At 36.5% G+C, this 17,069-nt stretch overlaps 1 protein-coding gene across 1 annotated transcript in view; it reads left to right on the top strand.

The window, feature by feature from the left end:
• Window positions 1-17,069, top strand: part of LOC107288964 (laminin subunit alpha-2) — a gene marked incomplete at its 5' end in the record, with an annotated part of 108,891 nt that overhangs the window by 66,793 nt on the left and 25,029 nt on the right. The window contains 6 exons of the mRNA XM_015817644.1: window positions 1,076-1,220; window positions 2,499-2,640; window positions 5,411-5,422; window positions 8,027-8,147; window positions 9,569-9,745; window positions 12,677-12,825. Coding sequence (XP_015673130.1) covers window positions 1,076-1,220; window positions 2,499-2,640; window positions 5,411-5,422; window positions 8,027-8,147; window positions 9,569-9,745; window positions 12,677-12,825 — 746 coding nt within the window. The remainder of the gene's footprint in view (window positions 1-1,075; window positions 1,221-2,498; window positions 2,641-5,410; window positions 5,423-8,026; window positions 8,148-9,568; window positions 9,746-12,676; window positions 12,826-17,069) is intronic.

The raw sequence follows: 17,069 nt of genomic DNA, 5'->3' as shown, positions 1-17,069 counted from the left end.
TATATATATATATATATATATATATATATATATATATATATATATATATATATATATATATATATATACACATACATATATATAGATGTACATACATACACACACACACACACACACACAAAAGATGGCAAGCAGTTCTTATAAGACTATAAATATGTTCCAAAGAATCACTTTTTTGAGCTAGAAAGTCTAGACATGAATTCTCCTTTTTTCCATTTTTGGGGGGAAGGTGCTGTTTTTTTGCTGTGTGGGACATTACCGCCAAAGTCATCCCATAATTCCTTAATGAAAAATGTCTGAATGAAAATTCATCATCGGTTTATTATCCCTAAAAGTTTGTTTCTTCTAAAAATAAGACCTAGACTCTAACTGTCTCATTAAGTTAAGGCATCCTTAGATCAATTCCGGGCATCCTTATCGTTGTCTCTGCAGGGTCAAAGAAGTGGCTTGCCACTGAACTTTGACCTCTTCCAGAATCTTTTCTAAAGCTGTGGGATTCCAAAGTTGACTCTGCTTGGCTTCTAAAAGAACCAAATAGTGAAGGTTATCTGGATGCTCCCACCTAACAAGGCAATGAACACTCCAATTTGGTTTTGTTCGTCATCATTCATCATTATATTTTCTTGAAATGAATCTCATACCTTCATATACAGTAATATCAGAATGTAAATATGTGATTGAAACACAATAATTCATTTTTACTGCCTTTCTTACTTGGAAATATAAAATGTGTCTTTGTATGTCTGTGTAGTGCATACGCACACAGATTATCTTTTTCCAATAAAAATAGTAATTTGAAGTCTTGTACAGAGAGGTATTTATCTTTTCAGATTGGAAGAAATTGTTCCTACTGTTTGCACAATGGGTTCCCTAAATGAATCTGAATGACAATTTCTTTTTTGAACCATATAAACTTTTTAAAAAGGGGAGATTGGGGGCAGGCAAATCTTGCAAAATGGCTGGGGACTGGAGATAATGGAAAGAACAGTCACTTCATCTATGATTGGTAGATAAAAGTACAAAGTATCGTACAAAGGCTGAATCAACCTTTGTAATTTATGTTTCTCACTAACAGAAGGATTTCATGAGCGTAGAACTCAGTGATGGGCATATTAAAGTCGGCTATGATCTAGGCTCAGGAACAGCTTCAGTTGTCGGCAACCAGAGCCACAATGATGGGAAATGGAAATCATTCACCTTGTCAAGAATTCTCAAACAAGGTGAGTTCTTGCAGGGATAACAAAAACATCCTAATTATCTTATCCAACATGGCTAACCACCTAATCACAGAGAAGATGATGTATAAAATTGTAGGTTTAGAAAGTTGTAGAAGAAAATGATTTAGCAACTTCTTTTGCTTTCAATTATAGATGGCTCAGGTTAGTTGTGACTGATTGCAGTGTCAAATGGGTCCCTTATGATTTTGTTTTGAATGAGATAGCTTAATTCTCTAGGCATAATTCTACCTCACAGCTAGCTAAATTACAATCAGAAATGTATTCCAAGTGAAAAATGAATTTCTCATGCAGTGCCCCGATGTTTTTCCAAAGTTCATAAAACAAATCTACACTATTTCTTTTGGATGGAAGTCAGTTTTACATTTTATAGTGTCTTTCATATTTTGCATTTCTTAAAGTGACTTTAAAAGGCAGTGAATTAAATGCTGCTGGTGTTATCTCTGTGCTCATAATACAAGCTAGTTTCATTTTGCTAAGTGCCACAACCCTAGTAATTCCGAAAGAAAAGGCTTCCTTTAGATAGAAAGGATATCTTAAATGTATACAGTAACTATACTTGCTATTGAATTCCACCCAATATTTTAGAGAAAATGTAAGGATTCAAGCAAACTGAATATAATTTCAGTATAATGAATGAACATTTTCAGAAGAGTTTCACACACTGCTGAGTAACAGGAGAAAAATGTGATGCAGTGTGAACTTTTCCATCTATTAGTATTGTTTGCTAAGATCTGGAATCTGGGAGAATGTGTTTTTTTCCCCAACAAATTAAAACTTTCCTAGATTTATCTCTAAATTGAGGCTGAACTTTATAAAATGTTATATAACACATCCAATTGATCACGTTTATTCTGAGAAGTAAAGCCAAGTTAATTGTTTTCTGAAGCATCTCTTTATAGTCATATGTCTTCACTGTTCTGCACTAAATTTGTATATCATATTTCTTCAGATAAATGTCACAATAGATTTATTTCATGATATTGGCCTACATGTAAGGTGATGCACTCAAATAGCAGGAATTTCCTCTCTGTTTTTTTATCTAGAAGACCTTCAGGCTCCCTTCCAAGTGTGTAATTCTATGATCTTTGCATTCCTCACAATCCCCTCCATCCTCAAATATCCAGGGACTTTCTGCATATTGAAAATACAATTAAATGGTACAAATCATAAGTACCATTTCGATAAAGAGGGGAAAAAGTATTTGAAATATTTCCAGCTATATATACCCACACACTAACATTTTTCTTTGTATTTCCTCAGCTAATGTATCAATTGTAGACATAGATTCTAACAATGAAGAAATCATACCAGCAGTTTCTCCAGGAAAGCACTTTGGTCTCAATCTGAAAGCTAATGAGCCCATTTATTTTGGTGGACTGCCATCGCTGAGAAGAAACCTAAGGTAGTGTGACTTAACATATAGTTAATTATAAAGATTCAATAGCAAAACCTGCCTCGTTCATTGAACAAGACTTTATTTCCCAGTATGTTAGAGAAATCTACAAAATGATGAGATATAATCACCCTAGCACTAGGTCTAATTCCTGGCAACTACATGGATCCATCTGTACAGTTTTCAGGTCAATATGGGAGAAATTTGCTGTTGCCTTCTGTACGACTTTAATTAGGGAATTATAGGTTTCTTTTGTCTATGGAGATTCTCAGTCATCCAGGTATGGTTGTCCCACAGGTGATTTTCCAGTTGCCTTCTGAAAAAGCACCTTTGGGATAGGCTTCTTTTATTTATAAAGGATCAGGCTTTTCAACAGGGAGGTTGAGAGTTTTTGAGAGGCCTATAAAGACAGCCATGTAGATCCTTTGTCCCCTCCTTTTTTCCTGTTACTGCCTCCATCCTTGCTAACTTTTGCACCTTTCAAATAAAATAAACAATGGAATAATAGTCTACTTATTCTGAAAAAGTGTGCTTTTCTGTTGATTTTTTTTAAACTGCCTAATAACTACATAATTGATATTCTGCTGAATATCTCCCAGTGATTAGTGAAAAATCCATTTTAAGTCTTCCATAATTCGTAATGGTTTCTGTAGTAGAGAAAATAATGTCTCAAACAAATCTTTTTATTTATTTACACACCCAAGCACAAACATAATACACACACAGACATACACACACACACGTACATGCACATACACACACCACACAAAACCCTTGTTTCTGAGGTCACTAACATAATAGAAAATAAGCTTTACCAGTGTGGTCCTGATTTGATCTTCATCGCTTTAAAGACAATGAGGTTTGAAGTAAATATTTAACCTGTCTTGTACAACTGGTCTACCTTGCATAGGCTTGTAAGTTCCTCTTTGTAGTCTTCAATTGATGCATTGCATGTGTAACTTGGATTGCTCCCATGTTTTAAATATTGAACAAGCGTGCAGGTTCTTAAACTATTGGTGGATGCTCCAGCCTGCATGCACACCCACACAGTGAGGACCTAAAAGGGGAGAGAGAGAAGGAATTTCCAGGATCACCTTTCATTTGTGGCATTATTTTGTTTCATTTGCTAAAATATTGAGGGTCAAAATAGACTTAAGCAAATAAGAACATGACTCTAGAACCGGTGCTGACAAAAAAGTGACTTTCCTCCCCCAAAATATTGCTTGGCTCTGCAGATCTTGGAATGAAGTGTCTCCATGGCTTTCCAAGATGCAAGCTGATAGAATAGCCCATTAGCTTCATCTGTTCTTTTAGGAGAATCTAACTGTAAAAGATGTCTAAAGGTCTTTCATTAGGCTTTCTATTCAGTGTGATTCTTGCACTGCCCCTCAGCCTTGGCTTCTCAGCCACAGAATTGACTGCCTTCCCCCCCCACACACACACACACACTCATTCAGTAAAGATGGCATTGGAATTAAAGGGATGTGTTAGGGGAAGGGCAGCACAGCTTTTAACTTTTTTCTCCAGCTTCACACACCAATCACATACTCCAGTGGTTCTCAACCTGTGGCCTGCGGACCCCTGCGGGGACCATGATGTCATCACAGGGGGTCCACAAAGACTTGAAGTAATGTTATGATTTAAATCTTTTGTTAAGTCTTGAGGGTCCATGGTCCGTGGCCACAAAAGGTATTTAAAGGGGGTCTGTGGTGAAGTAAAGGTTGAAGACCACTGACTTACTCAGTAGCCTAACTCTACCTTAATCTTAGCTGTAAAGTGGTGCCAGTATTTTGGCCTAGAAAACTCCTTCTCTCTCTCTCTCTCTCTCTCTCTCTCCCTCTCTCCCTCTCTCCCTCCCTCCATCCATCCATCCATCCCGTAACCAAACTATTCATGATGGTTAAAACAATATAAAGAAAAACAATAGTACAAATATAAAAGTTAAATAACAATAAAATAATACAAAACATAAAAACAAACATGATTACAATGCTCTCCAGAATATATTTTGCTGAATGAAACTGGGGGAGGGGGGAGATGGCCAGACTGAACTCCACTGGAAAAGTATTCTAGAGATTGGTGCTACCTCTAAGAAGCAGCTATTTCTGGCCTCAGCTGCCATTAGCTCTCCAAAATTAAATACTACCTAGAAGCAATCTTTCCCTTGGCCAATTTTGGTTGAAGGAAGGGGTCTGTATGTACCCTGATGCCGAGCAATAATGGTCAGATATGTCAAAAATGGCACTTTTAATTGAATCTGCAAACTAATTGATAGCCAGGGCATGGTTCTTATCACAGGTGCTCTCAAAGACAAGTGCCTGTTAACACAGGGTCTATTGCATTCTGAAGTAAGGTAGCATCAAAGGGCTCTTTAAAGATAATTTCAAGTAAAACACATTGCATCCAACCTGGATGATAATATGGGCGTGAATCATTGTAACAAGATCCTCAAAGCTAGTATTCCAGCTGAAGCTGAGCAAAAACACTATCAGGTGCTACAACTCTAGAAAGAGCCCCAATATTTACCGTGCTTATATCAAGTTGAGAAAAAGAAAACCAGTTTAGCTAAGTCCTGCCTGAACTTTTGCTTTTCCTGGGCATGTAGTTCCCTACTGGCAAAACTATGACACAGGAAAAATTATTTAGAAGAAATTATATCCACTCCCTAAGACTATATTTGAACCTATCTAAAAAGCTGTATCGTTACAAAACTGTTGAAAATAACAAAACTGTTTTTTTTCTTCTCCCTTTTTTATTTTTATTCTGTTTTTTTATCTAGTATGAAATCAAGGTAAAAGACATAACATTTAAATCAATGCTTGCATGCTGTAAGCTTTGCATGGGTTAAGTGCCGCTTGCAGCCAGTGGCAAAGCCAAAGCAATTTGTGTATGTCTTTATTCCAGCTGTTGCTCTGGGGCTTGCTCAGTTGGCAACCGATCCTGCTGCAGCACATCAAGCTACCCCCCAAGTGCTTAACAGAGACCTGCTTCATGCTGCGTACAATCGCAGCAACAGACACTTAGTGGGCATCTTCACACAGCGGTTTACATCTTGCTGTGCTGGGTTTCTTTTTTGGTTTTGTTTTCATTCACTTTTTTCCCTATTCCTTTTAAATTAATTAGCTCAGGATCCTAAGGAAAGAAAAAGTCTAGATATGAATTATAATAATACTAGCTTTAAAAAGCAGTCTTATGGTTCAACTCAGTGTGGGTCAGATTAATGATCCAACTTAGCTAAAAATATTGGAGGAGTGAGAATTTGAAAACATGGATAGATTTAAACAAAAACACATCTAACTTGGACTTTTCAAGCTGATGTATTTGAGAAGGTTGAGACTGCAGTTCCCTTGATGTGAGCCACAATCCAGTGCTTCTGGCAATCACCAGTCTAGAAGAACTAAAGTCTCATATTTCCATAAAGGCTAGAGGAATATCTCTTTCAAGGACATAACTTTTTCTGTCATGTTAAGGAAGTGCCCTTTGGGGTTGAACTGAATAAAAATCCAAATAGTCCAGCTATTTGTTTTGAACGGAAGACAACGAAAAGACTTTGTATGATTGTAAGGCAGATATCAAGCTGATTATTCTCATTCCCTTGTTGTTTTCATCTGTGCCTCACGGGTTACAGAAGATTACCATAGTAGCTAAAGGTTCTGTATAGCAGTCCTGGTAATAAGATTCAGATTTGTTTCCATTGACTCTAGAAGCCAAAGCGTTGTCTGTCATGTATGGCATTTTTAATTAGCTTCATTTTTTTTCATTGCTTCAAACAAAACTTCAAAATTGTTTCCAAGGCTTCCTTTATTCAGATGGCTCCTACACATGTGTATGCTAAAATTAGAATTTAAGTTCATGTGATAAGGTTGAGGACAGAGATTTTCTTCCCGATCTTTGTCAACTGTGCTCTGTTCCTTTAAATAAGTAATTAAGGAATATCATGGCTCCTACTTGAAAATGAACCATAAAATCAATTTTGGAGTCATTCCAACATTTTAAATTGGTTCAAGTAGATTTTCTAGATCAATGTGATTTTTGTGAGTTGATTTGGGGTTCCCAATTGGATTTGACAACTTCATTCATTCAGAGACTTGATCAAATTACTTCCAATCAAATTTCTAAATCTGGGCATCATACAGCCCAAGAAATACTAGAGGGAAGTAAAGTTGTTATAAAAATGCAATAGACTTTGAAGAAACAGGGAAAAATTCACATGGGAGAACAATGCTTGACATTAAGTTAAAACTAAATTGTATTTATTATTACCAGATCTGCTTCTCTGGCTCTGTTGGTGTCCACAGGGAAATGAGAATAAACAGCATGCAAATTACCCCATCCTTACATTAACTTCAGTTGGCAAAATAGAATAGAATGGAGATAGTTCCTTATTTTTTAATCTAAACTTCTGAGTATTGCCAGTTTTTGAAAGAGGGATGCTACGCTTTGCTGAGATGGCTTCAGTGCAATTGAAAAAAAGAAAGCCTACCAACAACAATGAAGCAAAATTTTAAAAGTGCTGTTTATGAACATTTAAGCTGTTAAATTAGAGTATATTACAATTCTGTACATATATGAATTGTGAAAGATTGTGTTTCATGTCTAATGCCAGATCAATTCTTATTTTCACAAGCATCTTTCACTTGGTAAATGTATAAGTTAGCCATGTATCTCAGGATACCTCCGTTTTCTGTAGCGTAGCTTCTGTACAAAATTCAGGGCCAATCTATTTATAAAATAGTTTTTCATGGCTAGTGGAGTGGTAACATGAATATGGTAAAAATTGATTTAAAAAATCAGAATTATTTGGTCCTGGGGGGGGTGTCATATGATTATTGTAATGTGTTGCTGGGGTTTTTTTGCAAATTTGTGAAGTTAGAGTCTTTTATTTAAGACTTCAAGATACATAGTAGCATGTATTTTAAATTACATCTTTCCCTTGTGAGCAAATATAGTACAAATCAAATTTAAACAACAAAAGTGCCAGTGTACCTTCTGAATTGCACAATAATGGTGATACTTTTGAGTAGATCTCATGTCAGACTAGTAAGTTGCTAGAATATCTTTAACTGGAAATTCTAGTATTAGAAAAATAAATAAGGACATTTGGATGAGAAGTGAAACGTCTTCAAAGAGAAAAAAAGAAGTCCAGTTGCCTCATGAAAAAAGCACCTTTGGGATTAAATGCTTATAGTGCATAAGACATTGTACAAGAATTAATTTAATCCTGTAGCCGTTATATTCTAGAAGAGTAGCAATTATTTGCAGAAAGAATTTTGTCTGTGTGTATTATGGTAGGAATTCATGAGTTCAGTGGTTCTTAAGTCCATGAAATTTTATTTATCGTGTATGTGTTGGTCTTTAACTAGAAAATAAATCTATTTTTACTTTATATTGACAGACCAGAAGTAAACACAAAGAAATATGCAGGCTGTCTCAAGGATATTGAAATTTCCCGGACACCATATAATCTTTTAAGTAGTCCTAACTATCTTGGCATTACCAGAGGGTGCATATTGCAGGTTAGTTTCTGAACTCTCTTTGTTCTCCTTGAACAAGTTAAAACTATTGGTTTACATTAGCAAACAGTTAATTTATAACTTGCACTGAACTAATTCAGAAAGGAGAAACTTGCCCTTCGATAAATTTTTGTATAAATTTCTCCATCTCCTTCCATTTGAACATAGATTGCCATTGCATCCAATCCATCAAACCAAAGTTTCATTACAGATATTCCTCAATTTTCAACTGCATTTAATGATGGTTCAGAATTAAATGGTTTCCAAAAAAAAGTGACTTACCATTCTTTCTCAAAGTTACAACCATTCCATCATCCCTGTAGTCATTTGATTACAATTTGGGCACTTAGTAACCAGCTCTCTTTTATGCTGGTTGCAGCATTTTATGCTCATTTGATTCCAATCTGTGATCTTCCCAGCCAGCTTTGAATAAGCAAAGTCAATTGAGGAAGCCGAATTCACTTAATGAATGTGTGATTCATTTAAAGACCATGTGAATTGCTTAACAACCACATGATTTACTTAACAACCATGGTAAAATGGTCTTAATACCAGGTCCAGACATGTGATGATTCACTGTATGATCACCTCACTTAGTCACCAAAATTCTGGCCCCAGTTTTGGTCCAGACTACCTGTATGTGGCAGCTAGCAACCTGGATATTTCAAGCATGGTCATTTTTCATATTCACCAGCATATAAGATCAACATCAGATGCCTCTGTGTTGTTCTGCCATCTAAGGGTTCTCCACCATCATCTTATCTCTATTGGGTTCTTCCACCATCACCATATGGCAGTCCATATACATTTTTTTAATTTTAGCATCCCAAGTTTGGAATTAACTTATTAGGAGTTTTTAAGGGAACCATCTGATATCATACCGTCCTTGAATCCTCTTCTGTGAGGTAGTTTATAGGACAACTTTTATAATACTGGCTATCAAGGTTGCCACCTAGTAGGCTCCATCTGTGCCTTGAAATTCCTTACTGAAGCTTTTCTCTGTCACTTCTTTCACTAGTACTGCATCTACTTTCCTTCTGAACTCCTGTGGCATACCTGATTCTTGTTCCTAGCAAAGAGGGGGAGGGGGGAGGAGGATAATTGACAAGCTAAGAAGAGGAACATCAAGGGAATGCCCAACTACTTAATAGATCTCTGCACTGAGGACTTCAAAGGTATAGCACATTTTTGGCAGCCATCTGCCAATCCTAGATATCCACGACCAAAACTAATAGGATACTGGAAGAAGCTTCACATAAAAAATTATTTCAGGCTGAATCTAAGCCTAACAAATGTTTTCAAATGTTGAATAATTTAACAGATGGAGAAGTGCTTGTATAGCACTTTGAAATGTAAACTGTTGCACCATTTATTATGATCTGCTGTTACAAGCATTTTTTTATTCAATTCCTTCTTTCTTATAGAAAATTTACACAGTCAGCTTCCCCAAACCTGGCTTTGTGGAGATGCCGCCAGTCTCTCTTGAAGTGGGAACAGAAATTCACCTGTCCTTCAGTACTAAAAATGAATCTGGTATTATACTCTTCGGTACTAATGAAATATCTGTGCCTCCAAGAAGGAAACGCAGGCAAACAGGGCAGGTACGGAATGATAAAAGGGATTGTTTGGTTGACTCTTACTAGCAAATCATTGACAGGTATATGCTCAGATTTTTGGACTGAATTGATTCCAGGTTTCGCTAACAATGATCCTAAAATGGAATGCAGTCTCAGAAAATTCATTCAGAAGTTCTTCTTTTGAAAGCTTTAAAACAAGTACATTTTTTACCAGTATTGTATTATTTTAAAACTATTTTAATTGACAGGATAGAAAGACAGGGTATAAATTAAATAACATTTAAGCAGCTAATTTTTTGCTAGAATAGAATAAAATAGAATCGTGAAGTTCATAAAAATCATGAAGTTAGAAACCAAAAAAAAATGTGACTTCTATTCCTGCCAATGAAGGGATGAAGCCAATTGAGTGCCTTTGACCAATCACTTTCTCTGTACTGTAGAAAGGTTCCTTTCTACATATTCTACACTTAGGCAAGAAAAAACAAATGTACAGGTACAGACTAGGTGAAACCTGGCTCAATAGCAGTAACTGTGACAGGGATCTTGGAGTCCTAGTTGACACTCACTTAAATATGAGCCAGCAGTGTGCTGCAGCTGCCAAAAAAGCCAACCTAGTTCTAGGCTGCATTAACAGAAGGATAGAATCAAGATCACTTGAAGTGTTAATACCATTTTATAATGCTATGGTAAGACCACACTTGGAATATTGCATCCAGTTTTGGTCACCACAATATAAAAAAAGATGTGGAGATTCTGAGAAGAGTGCGGACAACCACAAAGATGACCGGAGGGCCTGGAAGTAAAACACATGAGGAACAGTTGCAGGAATTGGTATGCCTAGTCTAGTGGAATGAAGGACTAGGGGTGACATGATAGCAGCATTCCAATATCTGAGGGGCTGCCATAAAGAAGAGGAGGCCAAGCTATTTTCCAAAGCACCTGAAGACAAGACAAGAAACAATGAATGGAAATTAAACAAAGAGAGAAGCAACCTAGAACTGAGGAGAAATTACTTAACAGTGAGAACAATTAATCATTGGAATGGCTCTCCTTCAGAAATTGTGGGTGCTCCATCACTGGAGGCTTTTAAGAAGAGACTGGACAGCCATTTCTTTGGAATGGTATAGGGTCTCCTGCTTGTGCAGTGGGTTGGTCTGGAAGACCTCCAAAGTCCCTTCCAACTCTGTTATTCTGTTCTATTCTGTATTTCCAAAAATCTTGCCACGGTGCTAATTGACTAGTCCAGGTAGTAGTCATGATGTACCAAAAAATAAATAAATAAAACAAACTCTACCATATATATTAGTATATTTTCGTCTACGAGGAAGAACCAGGGGGGGAAGGGGGGAACCTAAAGAGCACAAGAAAAACAGGCCCTCCAAAATATTGTATGAGATGTTTGCATCTATCCTGTGGTGTATTTCAAATGATTCCTTTATTACAGTTAACTATGTTATGTAGCTATCCAAATTTATAAATGTTCTTGGGGTTTTTTGCACTGAAAGTAATGGGGAAATAAAAAAATGAGACAACAAGCTTAAAGTAGGACACTTGAAAAACTAATTCCATTTTCATCTCAAACAACCAATTTTGTCTATACTTCTTGAATGAAATTGAATTACCCCTTTGTTTTTGCACTTCCCTGAACTTCAGAATGCAATTTTGGTTTTAAAAATAATCATGTTAGAATAAAATGCATGGAAGACCCATTATTTTAGGATTAAGTAACAATAACAGTATATTTTGTGGGGGGGGGGGGAATTCATATACATTTTAAACTGAAAATTGAAACAACAAAAGAAAAAAACAGTAACCAGATGACGCAGGCATTCTAATCTCGACAGTATCCATCTTTTATCAAAGCTAAAAGAATCCTTAATTCAGTATGTGATTACAGTATGTAGGTAGGCAGGGAGGTAGATAGGAAGATGTGTTTGTGCATGTATGCATGCACACATATATACAGATACAGGACAGGAAGGCCTGGAGGAACGTTGTTCATAGGGTCGCGATGGGTCGGACATGACTTCGCAACTAACAACAACAAATACAGATACATCCATGCATACACACACACACACACACACATACACACACACACAATTATTATATTATGAAATGCTGCAGAGTTCAGCCATTTCCCACTTACTATTTAATATTTACGCTAAGCTACTGACCAAAGCCATTCTTCATTATAAGTGAGATATAAATAATATGCCAAGATTACCCAGAATTGCCTCTCTGCCACAAGCTGGCTTGAGATATGGTGGAGGTCCTGACTTGATGCTGGGAGACTATTGGGGACTTTCTCCTGGAATTTTGGCTTCTGCTTGAGCAGCAGGTAGAGACCATAGCCAGGAGACCTTTTGCACAATCACATCCTTTACACCTTTCTTGTGAGATGGAGCATTGCAGGGGGATGTTAAGCTTTTTTCTGTCTTCCTGGATTGTGCCATTATATGTATTGTTTTTTTTTTGTTCTGTATAAATGTGTGTGTGCGCGCACACACACACAGACAAACACACACATTCTGTTCCTTTACTGTATGATTTAGGTAAAAAAGTTAGAAGAGCTGTTTAGGGAAATCTTAATGACACTTTTAGAAGCTATGGAAAGAGTATAGTTCAAACTCTGGTTTTCAGTGATTTATGCTGATGATACACATATATTCCCGTCCCTTTTTGATAATATCAATACAATAATACAGATTAGAAGTCCAATCATACCTTCAAATCATTGCTAGTGGCCAAAACTAGTCAGGTTCTCCAGATTTAATAACAATAATTTATTAAACTTGCATTCCATATGATTAATACAGTAATGGGATTTTTTTCCTGTGTGTCCTTTTCTGAATTACCAGAGAAGGAGTCTGTGTTTATCTTGGAGAAAATGGTTAGAAATGCATAAAATTAGGAATAAAGGCTTTCTGCTGAAATGCTTGTGGTTCCTTTCAGGTGTATTATGCTGCATTCCTGAATGGAGGTCGACTTGAAGTACATATTTCTACTGGAGTAAGAGATCCACGCAGGATCATTGTCAAACCTGAGTCTGGCGTGTTTCATGATGGCAAGGAACATTCCCTTTCGTTGGAGAGACTTGGAGGGTAATAAATCAGAAATTAGGGGTTCTGCATGCACCCTCTATTTTTCTGCCACATGCCTGAAACTGTAAGAGAGAAGAATGGAATCGCTGTGTAGTTTTCATTTAAAAATCATCTTCATACATCATCAATGGTGAATTCATTGCTAAACAGGTTGTGCTTTAGTATAGGCATTACGGCTTCCGGTTTTCATTAATATAAATTGCTATGTTTAAATTTAGACACCTTTTGTAAATGCACTTTATTAATCTAACTGATGTATGGTATTTATCAAACATTATTGAAGTAAAGAGTAAGAGAATTAGGATTGCCAAGCCAAAAAAAACCCCCAAAACCTCCAGTCTCATGGTTTTCTGAGTCAGGTACCCAAGACATGATTGATATGCCCTCAAACTCAAGGGAAGAAAGTGACTCATAAAAAAAAGTACCACATGACTATTTGTTTAAGCTAGAAAAACTAGAAAATTTGACATTATACAAATGCAGTACTGAATTTATGGTAACTACTTTTGCCCTTCATTTCTCGTGTTTTCCCTTCAATTGTTGTTCCAAGCGAAGCAAGAAGCCAGGGCTGCTATCTGGGCTGCAAAAATCCAAATTGCTACTAAAAGTCAGCAAAGAAATAACAGAAAGCTCTCTTTGCTATCATTGTCTGTTGTTTTTTTCCCAGTCTAAATCACAGAAGCATTATATGCAACCATTTCCAAATTAGGTTTATAGAGCAATGAGACTCATTATCGTGGAAGGTAATGCTGGTTGCAATGAAAATAAGTGATGGTGGCTTAAGGAAAGAAGATGAATACCGTACATCTTCTTATCCAGATTAAAAGCTTTCTTTGATCATAACAGGATATATGTTATGATATTTTGCTCTGAGAAAGTTTTTTAGACTGGTTTCTCACTGCATGTATAGCATATAGCTGAATTATTCTGTCTCAGAGTAATCTTAAAAAATCTGTCTGCAATTATTCTCTAAGCTTGGGAGGGAGACAAATAACCCTGCCACTGTTTTTTCCAAGCAGAGTGTTATTTTAATAGATTGCACCTCAGCAGTTTCAATAATGCACCATATGTTAAGGTAACATACTCTGGTCACCTGTCAACAAGTCTATTCCTTTTTGTATCCACCATTAGTGAAAAGAATACAGTGTAATGAACACAGGAAATACCCAGCTGAAGGAGAAGAAGAAGAAGAAAGACAAAATTGATTGCCAGACCACTAAATACCCATAAAATTGTGGCTAATGTCAGCAATAGATTTGGAAAGCTTTTCACTGTTTGGCTGCCTCCTTCTTAGACCCAGCGTTAGGCTAAGCCCAGAAAGGACATTGAACAGTTCAGCCGGAGTTCAGTTCAGTTCTGAGTTTGTGTGTGTGTGTATGTGGGGAGGAACAGACTCAGGCTCAACCCCTCCAAGACCGAGTGGCTGTGGCTGCCGGCGCCTCAGCATAGTCAGCTGACTCCATCGCTGACTATAGGGGGCGAAATTTTGGCCCCCTCAGAGAGGGCTCGCAACTTGGGAGTCCTCCTGGATCCACGGCTGACATTGGAAGACCATTTGTCGGCCGTGACCAGGGGGGCGTTTTATCAGGTTCGCCTGATCCACCAGTTGCGACCTTTTCTGGACCGGGACGCCTTGCGCACGNGATTTTAGGTAGGGATGATTTTAAGAAAATTTTAATTGACACACAGCTTCGAATATTTGGCTTTTAATTTGGTTTTATGGGGGTTTTTTTGTTCTTTGATGTATTTTGTTTGTCTGTTTTAATATGCTGTGCACCGCCCTGAGTCCTACGGGAGAAGGGCGGTATATAAATTAAATTATTAAATTAAATTAAATTAAATGTGTGTATGTGTATTTGTGTGTCTGTCTGTGTATCTATCTATCTATCTATCTATCTATCTGTCTGTCTGTCTGTCTGTCTGTCTGTCTGTCTGTCTGTCTATCTATCTATCTAACCATCTATCTAATCTCTATGATAGATAGATAGATAGATAGATAGATAGATAGATAGATAGATAGATAGATAGATAGATAGATAGATAGATAGATAGATAGATAGACAGACAGACAGACAGACAGACAGACAGACAGACAGACAGACAGACAGACAGAGAGAGAGAGAGAGAGAGAGAGAGAGAGCAATGCCTTAGTAAGGCCACACTTGGAATACTGCATCCAGTTTTGGTCACCACGATGTAAAAAAGATGCTGAGACTCTGGAAAGAGTACAGAGAAGAGCAACAAAGATGATTAGGGGACTGGAGGCTAAAACATATAAGGAACGGTTACTGGAATTGGGTATGTCTAGTTTAACGAAGAGAAGGATGAGGGGGGACATGATAGCAGTGTTCCAATATCTCAGGGGCTGCCACAAAGAAGAGGGAGTCAAGCTATTTTCCAAGGCGCCTGAAGGCAGGACGAGAAACAATGGGTGGAAACTGATCGAGGAGAGAAGCAACTTAGAACTAAGGAGAAACTTCCTGAATGTTAGAACAATTAACCAATGGAACAACCTGCCTTCAGAAGTGGTGAATGCTCCAACACTGGAAGTTTTTAAGAAGAGACTGGACAGCCGTTTGTCTGAAATGGTGTAGGGTTCCTGCCTGGGCAGGGGGTTGGACTCGATGACCTCCAAGGTCCCTTCCAACTTTATTATTATTATTAGATTAGATAGATAGATAGATAGATAGATAGATAGATAGATAGATAGATAGATAGATAGATAGATAGATAGATAGATAGATAGATAGATAGATAGATAGATATTAGATGGATCGATAGATGTAAGATAGATGGATCAATAGATAGATAGATAGATAGATAGATAGATAGATAGATAGATAGATAGATAGATAGATAGATAGATAGATAGATAGATATTAGATAGATGGATCAATAGATAGATAGATAGATAGATAGATAGATAGATAGATAGATAGATAGATAGATAGATAGATAGATAATCTATCTATCTATCTATCTATCTATCTATCTATCTATCTATCTATCTATCTATCTATCTATCTATCTATATCTTCCATGAAAATGTTGCCATCTGTACTGGCGCTTAGCAATCATTAATTTTATTAAATTTCCAATTGCTAAAAATGTTCCCACTATTTCACTGATAATATGGAAATTGATATATTGATAGTACGACAAAAACACTAATTAAAAATCCCAAACAATACACCATTTATTTTAGCAATGTAAATTGAAACAAGACTGTTGATATGTTTGCTTACAAGGACAGTTTGTAGTTATTACTGTTTCATACTTTTTTCTAGTGGACAAAAATACATCCTAACCTCATTCTTTAAAGAAGCCTTTATCCAAACCACATGTACAGCAAACATCAGATTTTTACAAACTGGATTATTGTAAAAATGGAAAGAGATAATTTATCACACTAATCACTCCATCTGCTAATTATCACAAAGGCTTTATTTTATTAAAAGTACAGTGCATTTTTGAAAACTCTTTGGAAAGCTAATTGCCCATATAATTATGAACTAATTGCTGTCCATTCCAGGGTAATTATGTGATAGCATTGACAAGTGAGGTTCTTTCTTTGTGTGATGGTCTTCTCTGCCTGTGGATAAGCATTTTCTTGGACAAATTCTACAATAGTAAAGTGCTATGTAAATTATCAGAGATTTAACTAGCAACCATGTTAATAAGTCATTATACATATAGCTTTGCTATAAAGATTGTCTCTTAATGCCTGTTAATAATATCTAACAAGAACAATAAGCTTTTATTATTCTATTATCTAGTATTTCTCCATTTGGAAGGGAGAAAAAAAGTGAATGCTTTATCCCAATCCTATTCTGAAAAGTGTGGCTTAGTGTACATAATTATAGTGTAAAAAATGAATGTGTTCTCTTTGTTGTGTCCAGCTCTTTTATGTTCATTATTAATGAGCAACTTTATTGAATTTTAAAATTAGGAATTGGTAAGGTCTTATAGCGCATGTAAATGGACCAAACTACTTCCATACTCATTATTTACTATTAATATATTTATTTACATATCTAGAAATAGAATTCCATTGCTCTCTTTTGCCATGCATGGTTTTGGGAGTGTTACATTTATAAGCTTTCTAGAAATGTTTTTAACAATATCAACAGGTAATAACAAGATGTTAAAGTTTATTTCATTTAAGTCATTGTTGAAGAAACCATACATCTAAACAAATAAAGAATATGGAGGAGGAGGAGGAGGAGGAGGAGGAGGAGGAGGAG

This window comes from Protobothrops mucrosquamatus, unplaced genomic scaffold (assembly GCF_001527695.2).
Source record: "Protobothrops mucrosquamatus isolate PMUCROS unplaced genomic scaffold, P.Mucros_1.0 scaffold614, whole genome shotgun sequence".
NCBI lineage: Eukaryota > Metazoa > Chordata > Lepidosauria > Squamata > Viperidae > Protobothrops > Protobothrops mucrosquamatus.
The sequence above is the reverse complement of the archived record's forward strand: the minus strand, read 5'-3'. Positions and strand labels throughout refer to the sequence as shown.